This window comes from Ornithodoros turicata, chromosome 2 (assembly GCF_037126465.1).
Source record: "Ornithodoros turicata isolate Travis chromosome 2, ASM3712646v1, whole genome shotgun sequence".
NCBI classification, from domain to species: Eukaryota; Metazoa; Arthropoda; class Arachnida; order Ixodida; family Argasidae; genus Ornithodoros; species Ornithodoros turicata.
The window spans coordinates 26,154,556-26,180,585 of record NC_088202.1 but is presented as its reverse complement, the minus strand read 5'-3'; the positions used below and the strand labels follow the sequence as shown (position 1 = coordinate 26,180,585).

At 44.1% G+C, this 26,030-nt stretch overlaps 1 protein-coding gene across 1 annotated transcript in view; it reads left to right on the top strand.

Annotated features, from left to right (window-relative positions):
* The window catches only part of LOC135383246 (S-antigen protein-like), a 39,968-nt gene extending 14,224 nt beyond the window's left edge, over nt 1–25,744 (top strand). Inside the window, exon 4 of the mRNA XM_064612787.1 lies at nt 25,355–25,744. Within this exon, the coding sequence (XP_064468857.1) occupies nt 25,355–25,737 (383 nt within the window). The 3' untranslated portion in view covers nt 25,738–25,744. The remainder of the gene's footprint in view (nt 1–25,354) is intronic.
* Nucleotides 25,745–26,030: the final 286 nt, after the last annotated feature.

Here is a 26,030-nt window from a genome sequence, read left to right as displayed (position 1 = left end):
TCCCGTCCCTGCGCTGTTTACGGTACCGCCGCTACTAGTATAGCGCCGCTATGTACAATACCGGTGATAACATATCGTCACTCACCGTCGGATAAACCAGAATGAATGTTTACTCATAACACACTATGAACATATTTCATGATGTACTTCATGACCGATATTGTTTGCACGGGCACATTGCCGTTTTCCGACGGACCACTGTTGAAATACCTCGCAGGAAAAATATCCCCTATGTCACTACTGCCGGTGCAGGACACCCAAGGTATGCTTTGTTGCCGTGGTAGTACCTCAATATATAAATAGTGTAAATTTGTTTGTGGTATGTTACACAAATTTTTAAAACGTGTCTGGTCCAGAATGAATTGTGCCATCGCCTAATGGTTGCGATGCGCTGAATTGGAATATCGCAGTGAAAACAGTTAACTGACAACTTTATTGCGATATGATGGATGGGGTGTTTCACTAATGTCTATGGTGTTAAAGAGTTTCCGTATTGCTACTACGTATATTTTGTCGGCAATGCAAAATTACAGTATTATTTCCATAGATTGAGAAGCCACACGTCAAAAAGAACTCGTTACAAGTTAAGCTGCCGTGTCCAAAATGTAACTAAGTTAATAACGAAGTTCTTCAGCCTGAAATGTAACTCGCAGTTATGAGATACTTTAAAAAAAGAACGGTCTCCTTCCAAGTTACTTCGGACACAAAATAGCATTACGCAGCTGCAGCGCGCGGGAGTAGTTGAGTTAGACCTTGAGTTGCCTGCAGAGGAATGCAACACGCTTAGATCGTTTTCGTTTATGTCCAACAATAGACATCTGCCTGTTTGTAAACAAATCACGTCATAGTGTTCGACAGCGCCACAATTTTGGTAGAATTGAACTACGCTTGAAGCTAGAGGTGAGCAAGCTCGCGAACGAAAGTCACGGTCTTGAGGGGATTACGATATGGTCCCTTAGAGGGACGCGACCCTCGGTTCTGCTTTTCTTTCAATGAGAGGCAGTGAACAAGTGCCCGTTCGTGGAACGCAGCCCTCTCCTTCCGATTTGTTTTGGTTTCAGTCTGTCTACCCATGTCATGATGACGTTTGTCTGGTACAGGTTTATTTGAACGCTTTGCATCTTACTCCCAGTGGGCGCACAATGGTTCAGCTTCATTTCAGTGGCAGCGGTTCATACTTCGTGAATAAAATAGTGTCATTGATTGAGTATCACGTTTTATGGCAAACAAAATGCCATGAAGGAATCGAAGAGAAAGCAAGAAAATATGTGGACGTGAGTGAAAAGCGAGTTCAAAGTAACTTGGAACTTAAGTTACTTTGGCAAAGTTACCTTAAAAAGGAACGAGTTTCTCTGAAAGTTACCACGGCGCAAAAGTACCGAGTTAAGTTACAAGTCACAAAAAAAAGGAACTTAGTTACACTAACGAGATACTCGTAACGAGTTACCTCGAACTCTGAATATTTCTGAAACAGTAACGGTGTCCATGATTTCTGAGCAACGGGTTCAACATTTACTGACCGGAAGCCTAGGAAATTTAAATTTACTATAAACTGCTGAAACATTATTGAGAATCACAGGAAAGTTTGTTTTCATCCGTATTTGAAGGAGCTCATTTTTTCATTGCCCACGTCACCACCAGCAATGAGGTAGAGTATCAGCCCTTGCGTCGAAGCTCCCTATTCATCATCATCAAAGTTGTTGTTGTTTGTTTGGACACACTGGACGCCCGGGTGTTATTTAGCACTTCTGCTAGCAATAATATGTGCCGTTTGTCCTGATGTTTCTTTCTTTTTTTTGTTTTCGATAAACGCAAGTTACCTCCTCCCTCCCCAGCTCATCGCTCACAGTTCGAGGGATATGCTAGATGTTATAGACATTATAAATTCGGTTTGCAGATTTGAATCGCGGTCGTGGTTTACGACGCTAACTTTAAACATTTTTTTTAAATATTCCTTTAAAGGGACTATCGCATCCGGGAACGCATGTATGATGTTTTATAATGTTTTACTGGTGCCCAAGAACGGCCGTGACGACCCTAATGTTGGCGCACACAAATACAATAGAATGCACTACAAATAGACACAATATACATGCAAATACAGTAATACAATATGGACTAACAACGAGACACGATCTACGCGATCACACACACAAAAACAAAAGAGTCTGTACATGAAAAAAAGAAAAAAAAATACATGACTTGAATTGAAAACGAGAAAAGAGCACACGCGCATTGTAATGTGAGAAACACATGCAATCGCTCTGCAACAAAAGGCAAATTATCTGAAAAAGTCAAAGAGAAGAAATATCCGAAAAATTAGAAGAGGTGTGACACCTAAATGATGCACATGATGCTGAAAAAATATCAAGAGGTGAAGGGAGCGAGTTAAACAAGATTTGGCACCGGTGTAAGGGGATCATTAGGACAGCAGTGGTTGACATAGAACGTTGGGGCGTTCCGCAGAGTAGCATTCTGGAGACAAAACTTTAGGCGGCCTAACAGAAAAGGGGAATCAAATATTGAGTGCACACATTTTTAGAGTAACACCATGTCATGAATGTGGCGGCGGTTAACAAGAGGAAGCAAGTGCAGGTAATTTGAAAGCTTGTCATAGTCATACGATAAAAATGCGGGGACATTCCGCAAGAAACGCGAATGAATAATATGAAGTGCCCTCTTTTGCACAGCTTCAAGACGTTTGACATCGGTGGCACATAAAGCATTTCATACTACTGACGCATATTCAAGTCGGGGGAAGGACGCAAGCTTTGTAGAGAGTAAGAAATACCGTGTGAGAAGAAAACATTTTACAGCTGTAGGTGAGCAAACCAAGCATACGCAGAGCAGCAGAGCGAGTGGCTCTCACATGCTCATGAAATTGAAGCTTCGCATCAAAGACAACACCGAGATCAGGAATGCCGTCGACAGGGGCTATTTCGCCATCATAAAAGTACTGAAATCGAGTTACTTGAGACTTGCGCGTGAATGAGATAACTTTAGTTTTTGACGTGTTGATTTTGAGGAAATTAGAGGTACACCAAGAAATAACACTGTAAACATCCTCCTGAAGCAGTAAGGAATGAGAAGGCGAGGTTATGGTTTTCATTATTTTGAAGTCATCAGCGCACTGTAGCATGGTGGAATCTCTAACACAAGATACAAGATCATTAATAAAAATACTAAACAGTAGAGGTCCGATATTTAACCCCAGACGTAGAAACATAGGTAACAGAGTAGGATCCGGACACACACACACAGTATAAGTAGGGCCCTCATTTCCCGGGTAAAACCCGATAAAGCCCGTTTTTATCCCCCGATTTACATCAAAATAGTTCGGGTTTAACCCGATAAGACCCGTAAACCGGGCTTGCGAAAGTGCAATCCAAGGACTTGATCCGCACACGCGCGAACTACGGCTATCCCGCGACCGCTCCCGACTTGCTCCCGACCGCGCCGCCTCTTGCTGGTGAAGTAAACAAAACACGTCTGGTTTGGATTTGTGGACGCTTGCATGCAGGTGCGATTTCTAGCGTGAAAAATGGTAGGCGTTTGGTAGGCGTCACCATTTGAAAGTCGGCTTCACCTAACACTTCCGTGCATTGCGGTCAAGCCCACTTCAACAAATGCTCAAGGTTGCTTTAAGTGTACGTTGGTAGGTTTAGCGGAACTTTTTGATTCATTTATTTGTGTTACGGGAAAGCCATCTTTCACCTATGACATCATACACTTTAGTGATAAATTAGGTTAGATTAGTGCGGCTGTGGCAGCTTGCCTCGCACACCCAACTTCATTATCGAAGGGGCCATAACCCTATTAATCTAACCTAACTTCACTAAACTAACCTAAGACATCATCAACTTGGTTAGTTTAGTGGTAAGTTAGATTAATGGGGCCATGACAGCTTCCCTTGTCCCTCAAAATCCGTTTCAATAATAAGATGAAGCCGCCTTGCAGAATGGCAACGCCAACTAAAGTAATACCCTTTTCGTACCAAAAATGCTCTGTATTTTTCACACCCGAAGAAATGTAGTCTGCTACATGAAAACTTGTGTCAATAAGTAAGTTGAAAACTTCAGTGTTGGATTTTTGTACTGTTAGTGCTTTCCGTGGACGTCAACGAGACCCTTTCTTGTGCTGTTACCAAAAATAGCAAAGGAATCAGGAAAAATCACGCTAAACAGCGGAGAAACAGAGTTAAGCAACGCTCGGCGTTCCTTGAAGTGGGATTCCCCGCACTACACGGAAGTGTTAGGTGAAGCCAACTTTCAAATCTTGTAGGGAGCATCCTGTATCAGCAAAGTACGCGTAGTAGTAAAGAGGATGCAGCAACAGCCAACGATATACGAGGCATACCAACGCGAGCGCGAGCATGCTCTCAACGCTCATCGCTGGATGATGCTTTACTGAACATGTAACTTATTCTTTTTATAAACAGGGGCCAGTGCAAGCCTTAGTGGTTATACAGTGAATTATCAACCAGTCTCTTAATAAATATTCTTTCACTTAATTTCAACACTCCACAGACCGACCGCTGTGACGTCGCTCATGATCTCAGTTGTCTCACGACGCAAACCCCCAATTATTAATAAATTCATTTCAACACATAAAAGTGTCTGTTTTTTTTTTTTTTTCACCCGAAGATACATCGCTTCTCAGTATATCACCCGATTTTACCCTGTTTGGCAGGTCCTGATTTTCAACCCGATATTACACCCCGATTTTCACAAAAAATAAAACCCGAAAACACAGGCCCCTAAGTATAAGCGATGCCGTAAGTACGAGGCAAAGAAACATACAGGAGAGTCAGAAACACCATATAAACCAAGCTTACGAAGAAACAGATCATGGTTCATTAAGTCAAATGCTTTCGAGACGTCAAAATAGATAGGGTAATGTTCGTCACTGCTTCAGAGTCAATTTGGTCAAATTTCTCTTCCGGAAACAGCTTACGTATGAAATGAAATAAACGAGTTTTAAAAGTTCGCATTCCATCTGCAGCCAACACGATGATGACGTAAGCCAGGCAAGCGCAGTCCGGGCGATTGTCTCCCAGGTCATCTGCTTGGCGTTCGCATAGCAATGTACTAAGTGAAAAGTCATCGGTAAATACGCTGACTTTCGCTTACCAGTGTGAGTCCTGCCGTAACCATGTTGCGCGAAACACGGTGTTACGCTGCTGGCTGTACAAACACGTTCGACACTAACCAGGGACAACATTCCGCGAGCCGATCACAGAGAAGACGCCGTCCCCTAGAATTCCGTCTCGCTCGCCCGCCTGTCTGTCGGTCGCCAAGGCTACCCAGATCGCTCCGGCCGCTCCATGACTGGTCTCCTTCGCGTCAAACGGCGCGCGGTGATTGGCCTCGTCCGTGTGATGTTTCCAGAAAGGGAAACCTGGAATGTGTCGTCTGCTCTTGCCAAATGTTATATCAAACTGCACAGGAACAAGGCCACCAATTCGCGTCGGGGTTCCGGCGTTATTATCAGTGATGAACGCGGAGTAAAACGACACTACAGTTTCGGAATCGACCGGGACGGATGCGATAGTCCCTTTAACGTCCAGTTGAGGCCTCGGCGTAGACGCGAAGCGTCAAGCTGGTTGGAGACGGAAAGGGAGGCCCCTCACCATTGTGACGCACACTTCAGTAAATTATCCATAATCGCAATCATGGGGGGGGGGGGAAGCAAAAAATTGGAGGGGGTTATCATTACAGCTGTGTCGTAAAGAAAACAACTGGGGTGTCGCCAAAAATTTTGGTGGTGTTGGAGGAGGGGGGTAGGGTCTCGATAAATCACTGGCTACTCTCCCCCTCGTTGTTTTGACATTTCCTCGTGTGTCGTGTTCTAGCGGCGCACCTGTTTCGAAACTGCGCAATTCTCTCTCTCTCTTTCTTGACAGTTAGGACCAATTTAAGCATCACTCTCATGTTTGACGTCCCACATTTAGTTGACGTCTGACCCACTTTGGATGTTACACCCGTGTGCACATCATTCTGTCGAGTTCGGCTTCGTGCAGGAATATGCATGCACTCGCCTCCTACATGCCTTCGGGTCATCCGTTCGATGTCACAGGAAAAAAAAAAAAATTGTTGTCGCGATATCGGAAACTTATTCATATTGACATGAAGGCAGTGTGGTTAGGGGGCGGTGTTGTGGGGCCTAAGTTACCAGAATGTGTAATGTTCGAGACCAGCACAGGAGAAGCCCAAAGGTGTTCTAACCTTCAACATTGGATCAGACCTTTACAAGCTACTTTTGTTTTGTATTGCTACCTGGAGGAAGGCATAAGTGTGGACCATATTTAGATTATGTGTAATGGTTGATTCGGCTCTTGCTCGTGTGGATGCTGCTATATTTATGAATGAGCTGGTGCTTGGTGGTATTGTATCTAATATTTCATAATCATGGTGTTGTTTCATGATTTAATGAGTTTGTGTGTGAAAATTGGTGAGACTGACTGGCAAATCTCCAAAGTTGGTACTATATAAACAGATATTAATGTGAACCCCGTACACACACAGAGAGGAAAAAACCTAGTGTTGCATATTTTACTCTGAACGTTTTCTGTGTTTAAGGTATACAAGCCGAATGAAGAACCCTGTTTCATAATCTTAGCATCTTCTAACATCGTCGTGTTGCCATTGGGGAGGACAAAACCATGAGGCACCTACAATAACATACAAAAAGGTCTATAGTTCCAGTCTTATACCCTAGTTACACTAGCGCTCTCAACCACGGTTGAGTCGACCACGGTTGAACTCAACCGTGGTTGAGAGTGTTACATTGCAGCGCCAACCGTGGTTGACTGCACAACCACGGTTGAGTTTCGACCGAGCTCCTCAACCACGGTCGGGTCAACTGAAAAGCAAGATGGCGCACTCCACTTCAGCTACTGTAGTGTCGTCGGAAGCAATAAGTGAGCTGCCGTGCAGTAAAACACACTTCGTTTGGTCAGATGCCATGACGATGCACTTGATAAACCCCTGGGAAGACAGTGTAGCCGTATCGGGGACCAAAGAGGCGAGAAAAGAAACGCCGCCGATTACGACCGCGTCGAGACAGCTACTGCGGTTTCCGTCGGGAAGCAAGTGCGGGTTAAAATAGAAAACCTGACGATGAATACAGGTAGGAAACTCAGTTAGTTCATTTCTTGTTTCTGCTTGCTTTGTTGTGTATGTCATAGCTACGTACGCCTATTTTATCCAGCTACCGCAGCATGCTGGTAGATGATTCCGTGCGATCAGTGGCGTTTTCGTCGCATTCCTGCGAGCGCGTATGATGTACATGCTGTTTGGTGTCCTTTTCGATGTTTCATACTATTTGGTACAACTGATGACATGTCATACTTGAATTTCCAGCTTCACCTATGAAAACTACAGCCACAGTGCACGGTCTCGCACTGCTACAAAACGACTACTTCAGTAACAGTGATGTCATGATTGGTGAGCATAACCACAGCTGCAATCTGAATCTGTGTGCTGATATGATGTGTGGATATGGAAATGGGGTGTGTACGTCCTCTTCGCTGGAATATGTGTTGCAGTTAGTATATCACTGCTTGTTCTGAACTCTTGTGAACCAAGCATGTGCTTAAAACATGTAATAGTTTGTAAATGCATTATTAAGTGGTAAAAAATAAAAGCGCAACAATTTTGAAGTCACTAAAATGATAAATATGGATGAGCATTTACTAAGCTGGAAATCAGTGCCAGTGCTGGCAATGCTGCATGTAATCATATGCATATTACTACTAAGCATAACAAGGCAACTAGCGGATGGGGATCCATAGTCAGGAGATTTATGTGCAACAAGAAAAGACAATAACAGTAGCTTGTGTGTATTGTATGTCATTTGTTATGCATGCTATTTACCCCCTGTGTATGTGTATGTGATGCAGTATAAGCATGCTATATGTTGGAAGTAGTCCCGATAAACTTCGAAGGAGTGACAAAACAAATAAAAAAAAAAACTGCAGAGGAAACATCGAGGCATCTTCCTCAGTAATATGTCGTCTCACTGCATGCTTCACACATTCTTGTGTATCTTCAAGGTTCCAATTGTACACGAACAGCCAGATGGAAACCATTGTTGCAGCATCCCAGCCTGAAGAACAAACAACTGAGCAACAGGAGACAAGTTCGGAACCTGCAGAGACCTCACAGAGAAAGTAGCCAAAAAACCAGACTGTGATGATGCAGGTCCTAGAGCTCTAAAAAGCTGTGGAAATGAGAGCTACAAAAGCTGAAAAAAGGAACAAAGGTTTCAAAGAAATGTACTGAGGCTGCAGGAAGGAGTAGTTAATAGAATGCAACAAGAAATGCTTCGATAAGCAAATTAAAATGGTGCAAGCGAGATGGTGTACTGTGGAAAGAGCTAACATTTCCTTCTGTTCATATTGTGTGTTCCTCAAACTCAAGGAAATGTTTCCTCCTTCAAAGAAATGTTTGATTCGATGCAGACTTATTTTTCAATCATCGCCACCACAATAATTTTCTTTTTTTTCATAACAGCGAAATCTTGCATACGTAGTTTGTTTTTTAGCTTTATAACAGTGCATTGTCCTTGCAAAGCCTCATTAAATGTATATGTGTAATGTATTATGCCAGTGATTCTCGGCTTTTGTTACTTAAGCTGAAAAAGGGTCATTGCGTGAAAAAAAAAAAAAAACAAGAAAACATAGGCATATTACCGTAGTTATAAAATCTAGATATAAGGAAGCATGACAGTACAATTATCTACTTTAGAGAAATGCACTTGCCCGCAATAAATATGCTGTCATAGTGTTGTAAAACGTTGTTTGATTGACTGAGATTTTAAAAAATATGGAGGTGTTCGGGTCAGCTACTGCAGAACTCGTGAATAGAAAACAGTAGAAAAACCAACCTCAAGATGACGAAGAGGCAAAGAAGAAAAACCATGCAAAACAAACAAACAAAAAACAAACAAGGTCCACCTGATGGATGTGTCCAGTAAATGAAATAAGAGTTCAAATAAACATAGACTGTAAAATGACATTGGTGTTGCTGTCTTCTTTTTTTTTTGTATTTCATAATGTGGACATTTGTTTCTTATGATGGACAGTTTTTGCTTGCTAAAGTTGCAGCTAAGTGCAACGGACATGACCGAACCTCATACAACAGGACACACAGTTGCCCTTGGCTGCACACGTACACAATCTCCCAACTAGTAGAGCGAGGGTGACTTTTCCTGACGAGGGAGAGTAATCGTCGATGTTATTGAAGCATGATGGGCGCTTTCAGCACCTCTCATTTAAAATCATTATTATTTGCTACGGCAAAAAATTTTGAATACTGCACCGTTTTGCTATGCTAATCAATCTAACTGGTTTATGGGCATTTTAATAATTTACTTCACAAGCAAATGCTTAGCGTTTAAGCAGGGTTTGTTTAATGGTGAGATGTCCTTTGGTGGAGACAATTGTCTTGGTCTTTTCGAGGCCCTTTTTGGTGTGGGGGTGATGCGCTAGATGTCGATTTAATGAAGGCGTTTCTCCATAAATGTGCAATGCGATGGCATCCTGCACACATGCCCCACCTTCAGTGGAAACTGGTGTCGAATGTTGTGGCATTTCCCTGACATGATGGCGGTAGTCCTGCATTCAGTCCTGCACTGTCATTCATGCCTTTGCACATGTTATGTAGAATGCAACCTCTATCATGATTTACATGTCACAGTTATTGATGTCGCATTCAATCCCCTTTAGAAGGATGCAGAGTTGTGCTTTCACTCTCCCAAAGGCATTTTCAACCACGTGTCTTGCATCTGACAGTCAAGCATTAAATTGCCGTCAGAGTATAGCTTCATCATATACGTCTGCAAAGGAAACGCTTGGTCACATAGGATGACTAGACCCACGACGAACCCTTGCATTGTCTCTATGTACCAGCCCTTGTAGTTGTAATAGTCTGAGCCTTTGTTCTTTGAGAGCACATCTCAATGTGGCATATGTCCAGAATCTTGAGAGAGTCCTGTTACTCCGTCAAACCGACGTAGGTGGCTCTGCTTGTGTTGTGAGCTTCACAAACTGGGATTGTAGTTTGTACAATCACTAAGTAAAAACTCCCAGTACGCATGATTCATAAAATGCCTGCTGACACCAAAAAGGCTGTTCTGCAGATGCTAATAGGCGATAAAGGGAACCTGCCATTCTTTGCAAAGGCACAGCCTGCCTCCTGTCCGTGTCTCGCCTAGCTATGCTCTGGCAAACGCCCACAATGTAGCTGAACGTTGCACAGGTGACGCGATAGTCCCGTTTCGGTTTAAAGAACTCGTCAGCGAGGTTGGGCACTGTGGTTTCCGACCAAGACGATGGCCGTCGATCGTTTCCGCTTTCGTCGCTTATCTATCGCGCGCGCAAAGCATCCAGCTCACACTCTGTTTTCCTCAGTCGAGACTGGAAGTAGGGGAGGTACAGAAAAACATTCCTGACCCTCTCTCGCACCACGTCGTTCTTCAGTTTGCTCAAACACATCGCTTGTCCAACAGAGCGTACACGCACAGTACAGACACGGCAGCACAAGAAATATTTATACGAAATATGTAGAACTCAACGAGGACAATGACATGTACAACAAAATAAAATACTAAATAACGCGGATAAGAAAAATGTACGGCGACGCACGAAAGAGCAGAAGTACAGCAGAAGCGTTCGTGCGAATTAGTGTTGTGAACATATTTCGCGATTCGGCTGAAATGTAAATTTGGAAATGCGAAACAGTAGTAAAAATGTCGAGTTGCGTACGAAATCCTTCCAATACACAGTAACACACATTCTTGCGGCATTATACACCTCTGGAAAGCGTCCAAAGCGTTATCTTTTTCTGACGACGTAATGCTTAAAATTGTTATGTGTTTTGGGGTTTCTGCGTTTGCTCATCAGGCGACGCTGCTAGCGCTTCTCAACTGAGCTCACAGAAGCCCGTGTAACTGATTTCGTTACTCAGTTCACTCAACCGTGGTTGAGCCATTAGACTGCAGTCGACTCAACCGTGGTTGAGAAAGCTAGTGTAACTAGAGTATAAGTGGCGATCAGTTGAGCAGTTGTCTGTTGCGACGATTGATAGGAACGAGCTGTAGTGAACGTATGTCTTAGCATTGTCTTCATACGTCTTAGTTTATGCGTATACATGTTATAAACCGTCCGAACTCATTATTGGCGTAATATTTGCTGGAAACCGCTTGAGTCTCACAAATTGCTTAGAGGTAGGGCTGTATATACATCAGCCTATCACCCGCTATCCTCCATTACCGTGCGTCAAAGGAACATTTCATATTCAGGAAGAATTCCCACACCCCTGACAACGAGGTGACGTTTTGCACCAAATACAAACACGGAGGAAGCAGAAAACAATGAACATAAAACCATTACGCAAGCGAACTGGCGTAAACTTGACGAAGCCAAGATACGTGCCCTTGAGTTTCGAATAAAAGCAGGGGACGAGCAAAAACAAACGTACAACACAGGATTCCTCTATTGTACGTCTGTTTGTTGGTCTTTTGTCTTCACCCCAGCGTCACTCCAGATATGCGACCAGAAAAGTGTCTTAACATTGTGGCGTGTATTCTCGATTGTTAGGACCGGGTACCCACAGCTATCGCTTGTCTAAACATCACCAGTGGTTACACACCGCTAAAACATTCGCCAAAGATAGCCTCTTGCTGCTTAGCAGACTTTGTTGTTCTTAAATGAGCATGGAAGTCACTCCCAAAATATTTTTTTGTTTTCCGCTGCGACGTCTTCTGCAGCGAATAAAATGGGTTTCTGCGAAGGAACGATGAGCGCAGGTAACCTACAGAGCACGCGCAAGGCTCCGTTCCACACATAGAGTTAATATAGGGAGAACCTAGGGAACGTACCTGGCGTACCGTCAATGGGATTCTCCTATCCCCGAGCGTGACCGCCAGGGCGCAGCCATCGGTTGATCATGGACAGTGTTAGCGGACGAATTTCTGCCCCCAAACTACAGCATAGCTGCTATTTTTGTTGCCAACCTTGTGCATTCACGTGGGATAACAAACGGGGAAACGAGCCGATGGAGGGAATGACGTCAAGCGTAGGAAGCGAGGCAAGCCGTGTAATTGCGTTGAGGAACCTTCGGGATACGTGCAGAATTGAGTAGTGATATTGGAATCACAAGGTAAACTTTGTCATATCAAACGTGAATCATATTTTGTCTATGAGCATACCTGCGACACCGCCAACCCTTTGCTTTGCACAACACAGATGAACTTGTTCACCGCCTATGACGTGTTGAAGTGGGGTTTGTATGCTTTGAGAGCGAAATCAATAACTCGTTACCCATCGTAACAAATGTAGGCATGCGTTTCCGAAGACAACAATGATCAAAAGATGAATACACACAGTAAACCGTCATCTTCATGCTGCTCTGCGAACCAACGGGAACCGGAAATGGCATTAATGAAACCACTCTGCATTCCATGCTGTGGTCTGTCGAGTTTCGTGATAATAAACTAATGAACGAACGACAGCACACAAGCAAGTGATGCAGCGGGAAAATGTTCACTGCTTAATTGTTTAACAAATACATATGAGGTACCCACATATAGTACGACGAATTTAGATGGCAAGTGATGAATTTAGGAAACCGAACGTGACAAGTTTAGCCGAATGAAGCCGCCAACGGAAAGCAACGCCTTCCGTGACCAACGGATGGCAGCGCCCTTGTGGTCACGCTTTTATGGGCGAGTCCGAACCCCAGACACCTTTACAAAACCCTCTCAACATCCAAAGAGCCCGTCGGCTAAGCAGAAGACGTCTTGACGTATCACGGGCTCCGGCACGTGACCAGTGACGTCCAACGGCACAGCTCAAGCATGTATAAGGGGCGCGTGAGCCGGGAAGAAAAAACAAAGTAGAAAGGCCGTGAGCAGTTTCTACGTGACGCGGAGCTCGTGTATCTCGTCCACGACTGCTTTCACGGACTGTCTTTTGTAAATTTTATTGCGCAGTGACAAAACGCCGCAGAGCGAAAATATTTTGCAGGGTGACTCCTTCTGGAGAGCTTCACACACTGTTAAAACAGAACTTCCCACATAGCACGCTCCTAGCCAACCATCATTCCAAATATATCATTCTGTGCAATGATTTGTTGAAAATGAGAGGAGGCGCCTAGCTGGGACAGATTATCTTGTCCCAGATAGGCGCCTGCCCCCTGTTTTGAACAAATCATGACACAGAATGATATCATTCGGTATGATGGTTGGCTGGGAGCGTGCTATGTGCTATACTTCCATGCTCCTTTAAACGCGCATCCAATGCGTGCAAAGTAGTAACTCCTTACTGTATTGCTACCCGCTGTCAGGCATACGTAGAGGACATCGCCCTTTGCCCTTTTTTTTCAGTGCATGTGACAAATTTAATATTGAAACCGCAACGTACTCGCACGTCCCTTGCGCGCCACGCCCACATATTTTACACGCGCCTTTTTGGTAGCACGTTCTGATTATGAGAATATGAATCGCGATTTGGAAAATATTGAAATATAAAATACATATTGTATTCGCCAGCCGTGGCCAGATAACAGGGATTTCCAAAAGTTGCGGTAGCAGGTCAGAGAACCCGTCAGGGTCAGAGGAGGCGGTACACGGTTCTCTTGTTTTTGCACATAATGCCGAAAACGAAGAATATATCGAACTACAAAAGAGTTATGTTGCTCTATTTGGTGTTTATTTATTTATTTATTTAAACATACTGCAACCCCTTTAAGGGGTTATTGCAGGAGTGCATCAAAGAAACATTCACAGGAGAATTGGCGGACAGAACCATCCAGAGCGTTCCAGTCTTCAACGCAACAAGAAAAAAAGCTATACTTAAAAACGTCAACACGGGTACAAATAGGGACAATATCTAGCTGATGAGAGCTTCTGAGTGAGGATGTCCCCCCCCCCCCCCCCAACGTATGATAAATATTTGCTAAAAGGAATTCTTACTTTACCATTAATAATAGAATGAAATGTTCTAAGGCGAAGAGCACGCCATCGAACCTTTAGTGGAGTAATGTCAAGGTCACGAAGTGCTGCACTTGGTGAAAACCATGAATCGTAACGCGATAACATAAAACGTACTGCCTTATTTTGGACCGAGTCAAGTTTAGCAATACCAGACTTATTGTATGGGTCCCACACTTCGCATGCATATTCCAGGACCGGGCGTATTAGCGTTTTGTACGCAAGTAACCTAATTTCAGGTGTAGCAAATTTTAATGTCCTCGTCAAATAGCAACCTTCTTCAACGCTTTGGAACAGATCATTTCTATATGTGGTGACCAGGACAATTTGAGGTTAAGGATAACACACAGGTATTTGTAACTGTCGACCGATGCTATAACCGAATGGTCAATTTTATAGTCAAAAAGGAGCGGAGAATAACGGCGTGTAAATGTCATTTTGGAACATTTTCCGAAGTTAATGAGCATGCCCCACTTGTTGCACCGCGCAGTGATTCTATCTAAAGACTCTTGGAGTAATAATTGATCACTACGTGAAGTCACCTCTTTCGTAAAGCGTAAAACCTTATCTCCGCAGGAACATCCTTAGCAATATCATTAATAAACAGTGGAAAGAGCAGTAGTCCCAACACAGACCCTTGTGGGACGCGAGAGATCACATGAGCATCTGCGGAAGTACACTGGTTATAAAAAACACTCAGTGACGACATGAAAGGTAATCCTTAATCCATGATACAATTTTCGAGTTCTTCAGGAAGGACTGCAATTTTAAGAGTAGTTGACGGTGGCATACAAGGTCAAACGCCTTGCTAAAATCAATGAACATAACATCTGTTTGTTTGTTCCTATTAATGCCAGTTGCCAGACTGTCGACAAACTCTATAAGCTGTGCAACAGTGGAGTACCCACGCCGAAAACCGTGCTGATACTCAGACAACAAAGAGCGGGACTCCAAAAAATCGGTTATATGGTTACATAATAGATGTTCAAATGCTTTGCAGGCGGTAGACGTTAATGAAATTGGACGATAATTCTGTATAAGCTGCTTGTTACCTGATTTAAAAATAGGCACAACAATAACTTTCTTCCATAGATCAGGCACCTGCTCAGAATTAAACGACTTATTGAATATCATTTCTAACTATTTGGACATCCACTCTGCATATCTAGCCAAGAAGACGTTTGAGATTGCGTCGGGACCACTACTCTTCTTAGAATCAAGTTTCAATAGCTGGTTGAAAATGCCGGAAGCAGAGAAATGCAGATCGTTTGTCGGATGAACGTCATCGGCTAGAACGAAATCTGTACCGCCCTCGTCATGTGAACCAAATACGAAAGAAAAGTAACCGTTAAAGTGGTTAGAAATGATTGAAGCATCAGAGGAAACATCTCCACAGATTATGAAAGAGTGCACGTTAGATTCTTTTGGACGAATTGTGCGCCAAAACTTCCTAGGATTTATCTTCAGAAAATTAGAGAGTGAGACATTGTAATAATCACGTCCGGGTCACCAAATGTAGAGGAGGTGTTGTTCCTCTACATGAGTCCCGACCAGCGATTATAGTATGCCACGCAGAGGCGATGACGGTGGCCGATCTCCGTGACCGCGCCGGTGGAACTGAGGAGCTGGTACTCCAGGCGCGTGTCCATCCTCGTCGTTCTCCACGGCCTGCTACAAATGCTTAGCAGCTTGCATCCTCGTCTTACGTGACTGCGAGTATGTGAATAGTGTGATGATAAGTGGCGGGCACGTAGACGTCTTATTCTATTTAATCGACGCCTGAGGTGCAAAATGTCTCACGCTTATCCACGGATTATTGTCGTTACATTTTTAAAACTTCGTTGGAACAAAACGACTGATACATGTTGACACCAAACTTCGTAGAGCCTCATACAAGGTATTAACGTCAGCTGACTCACTGGGACGAACAAAGTCGTCGAATGCAAATGATAGCTCGTCAATAGTAGCGGTATCTTTGGCCGACGTATAATCGAGAATTTGAGAAACCCTGTACATGGATCTGGGAACACTAATATTCAAGTGAACGACTGCAGCTAAGTGATCTGAAAGGCCTTCAGTAACGTTACAGTTGTAACCAAGACGAGCAACAGTGGAACTGAGAAAGATTAAATCTAAGATTGATGACGTGTCATTTTGGATACGCGTAGGACTATTAACAACCTGGATGAAATCGAGACTAGTGGCGAAGTCAATTAAGGATTGACCGAGGGCAACATCTCTCCCGTGTGTTACTGAGGTGTTCCAGCATACGGAGGGTAAGTTAAAGTCACCCATTAGAATTAGTTTGTGATGCGACAGATGATTTCTATATATGTTGTCTAGAAGTATGGAGAAGATGTCAGTGGTTGAGTCAGGAGGACGGTACAAGCAAGCCACGATAAAGCATTGCCGATACAGCTGAACTTTACACCAAACTAACTCGATACCCGCTAAGGTAGGAAGAACCGTGATCTAGAACACGTTCTTAATCAACAAAGCGACACCACCTCCGCGAGGGGACCTGTCGTTTCGGATTGCACAGAAGCTACTAGGAACAAATTCACTATCAAGAATTGGGCTATCTAAGAGCCTAGGGCTTTATTTACTATGCTTCTGGCATTATATTTACAAGGCACAAGGGATGGTCACACACTTGTCAATTACTCTGCTGTTGTTCATTTCACCCCAGGCAAAAATCTGGACTGGTTCAAGAATGGTTCCAGCTGAATCTGGACTGGTTCCATTTGAATGTGGATGGTCCCGGAATGGTTCCAGTTGAATCTTGATGGTCCCAGCTGGATTCGCAAGTGGGGTGGCTGGTTCCACATTGGTGAAATCAGTGGTACCACCCTGGCCTCAAATGGTTCCAGAACTTACAGTGGGAGCCTCACAGGTACAATTTTGTTCCCACAATGAACCACTTGAGATTCCAAGCTGGGCAGCTTCCCCCTTTGAGATCCGTTAGGGGAAGAAGAGTCCACTCTTGCCATGTACCCTTCTGCTTTTTTTAGCCATTATTTTGATGTATGTTAGCACACGGATGATCTATATTTATTGTTTTCTATCCGTCTACGTCTTCGATAAAATATATGCTGTAACTTCGATTCGTGCTCATATTTTCATCTAAAGGCAAATGTCACAAAAAGTACCAGCAAAATGCCAACAGACACAATCAAAGGATGACACAGTCCGCCAAATAACTGAACTAAAAACAAAGAGGTAATTGCACGGGCTGACCCAAAGCAGATGCAATAATTATGAGGGCGCACCGGTGCGGCGGGAGGCTTTCAATCTAAATTCAAACGGCTGGCCGCGGGAGGGCGAGAGGGAGCAGAGAGAGTCAGAGAGCGTCAGTTGGAACTTGGACGCGTCGCTGCGAGGTCGTTTTTTTTTCCGTGGCAGAGATCGGGCATCTCCTGTGCTCGATTTACGTGTTTTTAGTGCGTTTTCTAAGACAACGTGATGACAATGAGTCATGTGAAACATATTGGCGATATCTCGGAGAAGTTTCGACCCTATCGGAAGACACGGCGTCTGCAGAAGAACCGGACGATGAAACGCCAAACGGACTGCACAGAATGCTTGTTCCGATGTTAAGAGGTATAAGTGCTTACCGTGGTGCTTCGATTACTACTGATCATATGTTTTATTTCAGGAGCTAGAGGAACCTGAGAAACATGGTTAAGACGAGTATAAAGATTAAGATCGTTTGGTGAAGAGGAAAGGGGTACATGTCGCGACCTACATGGACGGAGGTGTCGTCTTCTCTGCGAAAATACACGTGCGAGGTGGTGTGAGGTGGTCAACAAAACGCCATACTCCCTGTTCTCCGTGAGTGCATCGCAAATTCAACACAAGCACACGCCTCGTCTAGACGCAGTGAGTGATTACCCGTGTGCGACTTAGTACGTGAGTGATGTATCGATTATTTTTTTATTCTTAGTGTATGCTCATAGCAGAATAAACAATATTTACTTGAACAGTTTGTGCTTTTCTACGCATTACTTTCGGTCATGCATTAAGTGGTCCCAGCTGCAAAGTGGTCGGATCCGAGACCACTTAGCAGAGGGGACCACTGGATAAATTCAATTGGGTCCACTTCAAGTGGCACCACCGTGGAACTGGTTCCACTTTTAACTTGTCCCAGCCAGTGAATGGTTCCATATTCCAAGTGGTTCCTGTCGAATAATCCACTTCGAAGTGGTTCCACTCCAGATTTTTGCCTGGGACTTAGTGCTTAGAAGAACACGTTCATTACGTACATCGTTCCACTTGTAACAGTCACCATTAACAAAAAGCTTATCGAACCGCAGTTTGACGTTATGTCCACGTTCTCTGTCTTCATTAGCGCTAAGCCACAGCTTTGATCGAATATCGAATATCGCCGTGAAAAATCTTCCTTCACTTGTAAGGAACCCCCCTTCAACTTCCGAGAGTTACGAAGTATATCAATTTTCTCACTGTAGTCCCCTAACTTAAGAATATCAAGGTTTCTCAGCCTTGTGGAAATGTCCCACGTTTTCCTTTAGTCTCTTTAAAGGTCAGCTCCGGAGATACCTTGACTTCTTAAAACTGTAACGATATTCTGGAAGCCCATATCGAACTGTGTCTGAAAGCACCCTTCATTTCGACAAAACAGCCCCATATTTTAAATAATCGTAAATTAACCATTTCGAAACAGACATGGGGGCCGCCATTTTTATGACGGCAGCTGTTCACGCGGTCTATATCGCCGACGTAAGTGATGTCAGTGTTCTTCAAGACTTCCCTCCCCCTCTACGGAGCATACGGGAATGTAAACAGGCGATGGTAGCAGGGAGCGTCTGCTCGATCGACGTAGGCTTCTTGATAGCATCGTTTTTTTAATATTTGGGATGATATGCCAATGCTAAAACACGCTGTTAATACCACTTGTGCAGTTAGGATTCGTGCAATTATGCTGTCGCGTTCCGGCCAGCGGCAGACTAGCTAAGAACGCAATGAACGTCACGTATATCGTCAACGGAACTGTGCTGCGCCTGCATACGAAAGATATTTTTATTCGCATTGTAGGTGTCTTTGATAAAGTAAGTCAGTGCATCGCTTAATTGAAGACTTCACTCTCTTATAGTTACGGCTCACCACTGCTGCATCACTTGCGCATATCTTTCTCACTCTCGAATACCTGGCGTTTGACGTTACAGGAGCAGTAATCGCATTTCTTGGCATTATAACCGGGTGAACGAGTTGTGTTTGGCAACGCCATGTTATCGTATACACACTGCAGGTACTACGTACGTAAGAATTGGACTTGAATGACAACCTTAGTGTAGATTCGCGATGAACGTATTTGCCAAAATTTTGCACTGTCGAGAGAGCAAGCACCAGATACAAGAACAAGATACTTACATGAGGGTATACGTGGCTTATGAGAGCTGAACAGAAAAAGAAAGGAAGGAAAAAATAAACGAATACAAAAATACACTGCACAGTACAAGGATACCATGCAAGTGTAATTATCATGGATATCTTGCACCTTATTTCGGCTGGTTTACTAGTGCAGTGCAGCCATGAGCCATCACATTAATCAACCACAAAAAAAGAAAGAAAAAAAAAGAGAAAAGAAATGAAGATGAGTTGCTTCCATATGTGAAAGACACCAGTATAACATCTCGGTCTGCATGCTGGTTTCAGGAGCCGATTTACTTCTTGGATCAATGCACATCTCCACACACTCCACAGATACTGTAATTTTACACGTAACACTGAATAGACCATAATTGTATTGAATACACAGATATCATAAAACTATCTGACTCCCCCCATAATCCCTCGCAACAGGTAAACAAGCACACTGCAAGATGGACAGAATACAGGTGTCAGTTGAGGTGTTCTGTGGTAAGTCTTGGGTGCAGAATCAGGTCATTCCCCACAAACCAGTGAAAGGGGCTGCAACACCACCATCCCACATGAACGTAAAAGCTTCTTCGTACCAATGTGTGTTTTACAAACCAAGGTTGGAATAGAGCGTAGAAAATGGGCACCTTGAATAGCAAAACTCAAGCAGCTCTGACGTCACAGACCTCAGGGCTATCAGTGGAATTGGCTGTATCTCTGAGGTCCTTGACATTCGTGCGTTAGTCAGGCATCTGTTTGAGAGGTTTTATCTCGCGAAGTATAACACATGAAAAAAAAAAGCAGATCAGTATGCAGATGGAGCGCAATGCATGATGAACCCATGATGTAACAAACCACGTCTTTGAAAGCGTCCCAACCCCATTGATTTTTCCCTGGTACTTCATGTAGTAAAAATGGCTAAGGAACATGGAGTACCATTTACTGTGTGCTCCAAAATCTTGTGTTTGTTTCCCCATCCCCTACGCTTCTACAGAAGCCACCGATTAATGGCGAATGAAATGCCAAAAACTAAAAATCCTAGGTATGCGACTGTTTGTACATGTTAGCTGAAGCCCTTCTGATGTCGACTTGCATTTAATGCCTTGCAGAGTTGTTAGCGTTTACTCATTCACTGTAACTCTTGCGGTGAGCCCCCCTTGTGTAGTCTCTTCCTTCTGTTCGGGGGCTCATGAACAGCTATCGTCCACAGAGATCGAGCAGAGCACCAGAAAGACCCTGGACATACCCTGACATGAAAATTAGCATTATTAGAATTCCTAAAACAGACAGACCAGGCTTGTGCAGTAAAGAAGCAATGCAATTCTCTGTTTCAGTAGTTTTCTCACACACATTCCTTACGTGTAGATACAACATGTGGCACACAGATAAGGTGGAAGTGATACATGACCTACTTACCATGACATACTTAGATACATGACCGAGTAACAACACTGAGACAAGGAAACCTTTAGTGCACACAATGGCGGGATGTCTTTCAGAAGGGGAAGTACACCCACTATCCCCTACAACACTTCGAATGTTCCAGTTCCTGTAAGTGGGGAATGCAGGACAATTGCTTAGTAATCGCTGCTAGCTTGAAATACTGTAAATCACCTTCCTCGGGCCAAAGCAGCTTCCCAATGCCTTGATCTTGCATGGTGACTTTGATGCTCATGAATATGTGAAGCAACGTTATGATCCAAATATCCATGACATGCCAGAGTATCACGAGCCATTTTACCGGAAACAGGTTGCCATTATCATTGCTTGTCCATGTGCGCACACATGTACATGTTCACGATACTGTGGCACCATTATTGTAGCACCAGACGTTGCTTCACCAGTGCTGCTGTATGTACCTCTTTCCTGGGGCCTGAGAAAGGAGAAGCAGAAATTATAATTATACCTGTTAAGGCTAATATTGTTAGGAAAAGTGCAAAAAAGCATCTACATATTTAAGAGCTACAAAATGTGATCAACAATGTTGACAGCATAGCTTGCCCCCAGCTATACCCCTTCTAATAGGAAATTGTCAACCAATGGACAGCATACATATGTGTTATGACAGTGTGCTACAAAGCAAATGTGGCCCTTTTGCAATGTGCCATGTGTCAAAACGATGATTCACAGGTAGATGAGCCTTTCTCATGACTTCACCTATTTCTGCTAACCTGTGACGAGCATGCTGATCGTCATCCCTTGCTGGTCAAGGTACTCAGTTGCTGGAGTCAACTTCATTAGTATAGAAGGACAGAATGGAATTTCTGGCACGTAATAACTTTACATTACAACTTGAATACACAGCACTCACAGACACAGCCCGGCTTTTAAAGAGGAACAAGAATATGCTACCATGTATGCAGGATATGGTGTGGTTCCATGGTTGGGAAAAGGCGGAATGTGATCACACAGAAGTCCAGACAGACACAGAGTGTCTCAAAACAGGAACTCCTAAGTTGTTGCTGATTTCAGCTGCTGTGACTGTTTTGTCTTCCCTGTGCCCAAGCTCAGACGTCTCCAAACTCATGTAATTTCTCAACCAGCTTCTCTGAGAAACTGCGTAGTTTTACATACAACCGCAGATTATAGGGCTTAGCAGTCCCATATTTGTCGTTCACATGTTTACATTGTGTGCAAGCCATAGTGCAAGTTCGTGCGGAAACTTACCCGCAACTTTGGTCCTTTGTTGCTATCCTCTCCTCTTTGTTGTCGTCGAACGAGGCAGGTGCCGCATCCCTTTCCAGCGACTTTTACAGTCCAAATCGGCCGTCAGGTGAACGACCTCGTAACATTCTGATGCAAAATGCTTCGAGCACACACGACAGTTGCCTTGATAAGTTCAGAGCACTCAACCACTGGTTTCGTACCACTCAATCACGCACAATATCAACTGGGAACCTGGCACGAAACATCTTTCTTAGTAGCGTACCTGATCGTACTGCGAGAAGCACGGCATTCTCACAATTCACTCACGCTGCATCTCTCACAAAGTGACAACTTAGATGAGGTTGTGTGTACTGACTAGCCGGAGTAAAAAGATGATCAAATTAAGACGCGGAGAAAGGTGCCCATACGTACACGACTCTCCATTTCGCTTTAGCCTGACGAGTGACGAGTTGTGATTGCTGGCGATTGCGAAACTGCGAGCCAGCAAACAAGCCAAGAGGAGCCAAAGCGAAAGCTGAGCGTGACGTCAGCTCTTCAAGCGGACGATCGGACGGCAAACCAAAAAACAGATTTCGCAGTAAATACAGGGTATTCGCCCAAACTATTTTGGAAGTACAGCTCGAAGCAGAGTTAACTGGAACGCCACTTCGACCAGCGGAGCAAGGGAGGAGCCACCCTGGCGGCGTCTAGTAGAAATAAAGGGCGAGAAGGTTTTGACATTTCCATTCTCGTCGGAGGGGTGTTCGCTGTGGCGTGCCGAAGAGTGCGCAATCAGGTTGGCGTTATCAACGCTGGGCTCGTTGGTTTTGGACGGCCCTGTCTGAGGGATTGCGAAGAATCGATGATATCCCGATGGCGCGCGCCGGGTTAGCACGTGCGAACCAGTTGTCTCTCACCTCTCCTGAACTTCCAAAATTAAAATTAAGGTGAAGTGACCCAGATAAGGAAAATTTTCAGAAAAAGGATTGAAGTGGGAGAAAAAAAAATCAAAATGAGATTTACGAAAGGTGGGAGAGGCAAATTTGGGGAACGTGCAGTCGATGTAGGGACGAACCTCCGCTGACGGGCATTGAAGTGAGGACAAAGGTTATGATGAATTTGTCTAGGTCTGATCATCATTCACTTCACCAATAATAGAAAACCTTCACGGTGACTCCCTGCACTGTGTGCCAGCATGCACACAAATATTTGTGTGTACTAATTGGCTGCTCTTCCGAGAAGCTCCCGAGAAACGCGAGATGCTACACCATGAAAGCATTGTTTTATTATTATTTAAAAACTCATTACGATGGTTTCGCGATTACCATTGTTAATTATTTCAAGTGTCTTCGCATCCTCTATTCTGAGCACAGTAAATTTTCCGAAAGAGAAGTTGTCATTCATTTCATTCGGTCACATAATGAGCGTTTCGGATGACGCGTGGCCATGCGCCAACCTGTTTCTAGGCGCGTGTCATGACATCGATTCTCCGCATTATCTCAGACACAATCATACAATCGCCCGCCCAAAACGCAAACAGGCGCAGCGTTGATAACGCCAGCTTGATTGGGCACTGTTCGGCACACCGCAGCGAACACCCCTCCGACTGGAATGGAAATGTCGAAACGCCCTCTCCCTTTATTTCTGCTAAAGGCCGCCAGGGTGGCTCCCCTCTTGCTCCGCAGGTCGAAGCGGCGTTCCAGTTAACTCTGCTTCGAGCTGTACATTCAGTAGGCATCAACCTTTGTGCCTGCGAGTTTTTGTTGTAATCTGTGGCAGTGAGTTTCCTCCGGAGCTGACCTTTAATAATTACCTAATTGAAGAGAACAGACGTCTCGCGTGTTGATCCATCGCGCGAGTTTCCTGGGCAACTTATGTCACGATGAATCTATCTTCTTTAAAATATTTTAGGCTTTGTGTAGGAAGGTAACCGTGAACATTAGGGGTCGCCACAGTGGTGGGATTGTGGATTAATTTTGGCCACACGAGGGTTCTTTAATGCGCACTGAAATCTGAGCACACGGAGCAGCGAAATTAGTCCCCAGTCTATCTCTGCCGCGGACTGAGCGAACATGATAGTATTGCAAAGTAAATATCACAGTACTAACGCAGCGTGGATTGACCAAGCATCCATCATGTTCTGTGGCGCTCATAGACAGACAAGGATTGTCTGGTACCACACGCACATCAACAAATGACTCAGCAAGTATAACAATATCACGGTGTTAGTGAACAATACCAAGATCAACGCAGAAAGACAGAATTTCACTCTGCCAGAGCATCTCGTTTGCAGTGCTCAGATATGCATTCGCCGCGGAGCACATGGAATGTTAAAAAATCGTGCATTGTGTTACGGCAAGCTGTGGCATTGTGGCAAGGCAAGCTGCGTGGCAAGGTCATTCAAAATCTGTAGTGTTCATAGACCTTTGCCAGGTCTAGAGTCAGAGTTCAGCAAAACATCCCTGGGCGAACGTCATATGAGCACATTTCCTCATCACCACACCAAACAAAGAACTGTGCATCTGAGCTATTGCAAATGCACATGTTGAAGTTAACTTGTGCATTGCAGTTTTGTATGATTACTTGTGCCTACCAGTTCCTAAAATTACTTTCTAACTTCTGGAGACACAACACTTCAAATGGAGCTTCTGTTCCCTTGCAACGCTGACATGCAAATACTACGGCACAATGGAAGGAGCAACCCGAAAATTGAATTGCTTGTAGACTACTAGTCCACATTCCATATCATTAGGTATGTTACGCTCCTGAGGCAGCCCATTTTTGCTTTGTCTCTCTGCCATTTTCCATGACCCTCGACCCCCGACGTATGTAAACAAACTCCGACAACCGAGCTTTCTGCCTATTTCTCTTAGTTAAACTGCACGGTATGAGATGACCCGCAGACAAAATTAATTCCGCTTTAATGAAGGATCTCGACCTGTGCCTCTTAAAAACTGAAATGGAGCCTCCAGGAAGATTATAATGCGGCCGACAATACATTGCCTACGCTCGCTTCGCTTTGGAGACCAGTTTTCGTAAGCCGTGTTGGTAAAGTTTACGTGTTGAAAGTGCGGTGCGCCTCCTGTAGTTCATAGCAGTCGCGAAAAGCGCTGTTAACGAAGATACCACGTCACAGCTAAATTATTACCATAACCAAAACCACTAGAAACGCTACTGATAGCGACAGCTGCTTCACAGCTTGAACAGCAGCGTAGAAGTGACATTTCAATGTATCACACAGAGCGGTGTGTCCTTGCCACATCCTAGTTTTTGGGTGCGTCATTTTCAGACTAAAGGTCATTACATGCGGTGCCATTTCATTCTTCACACTTTTTTGCAGGTAAACTGGGGCTATTAGAAATTGGCTGCGCTTCGGTCATCGTAACTACGCTCAGCATCCGTGGCTTCATTTGGGATGTGTTCTTTTATTTGTGCAACCTCGGCTTCACGTACAGTCTCCTTAGCACAGTCATCTTCATGACGGGCCTCTTCTCTGGTACTCGGGCAAACATAGAGACCGGATCCATAAGGGCGGAACTGCCTTTCCTCATCAGCCTGCAATATTACGGTCTAGGAAGCATAATGTTTCTTGCTGGAGGAATCGCAGCTCTAATCAAGTCTCAAGATGATTTCCTAGCCATGATCTCTGGCCTTCTGGCTATCCTCGCTTCCATGTGTCTGTTGGCGCACTGTGTTTATAACGTTCGACGCTGCAAAACTTAGAGTTATACTTACCTAATAAATATCCGTTGTAGAATGATAAAACACGACGGAAAATAAAGCAAATCACCTAAAAAGATAAGTGAGATAAGTGAGTGACATACGACTCTGCAACATATTTGTCAGTGACGGTGCCTCAGCGAAATATTCCATGAACAAAAATAAGCCCTATGACAATTTCATGTGGTGGAAAATCATAAACCACACTTGTGACGTTTCATATCTTTGTACTTCTATAAAGATACAAAAACTCGAAAACGGTGTTTCTTAAATGAACGCGCAGCGAGCAGTTTCAG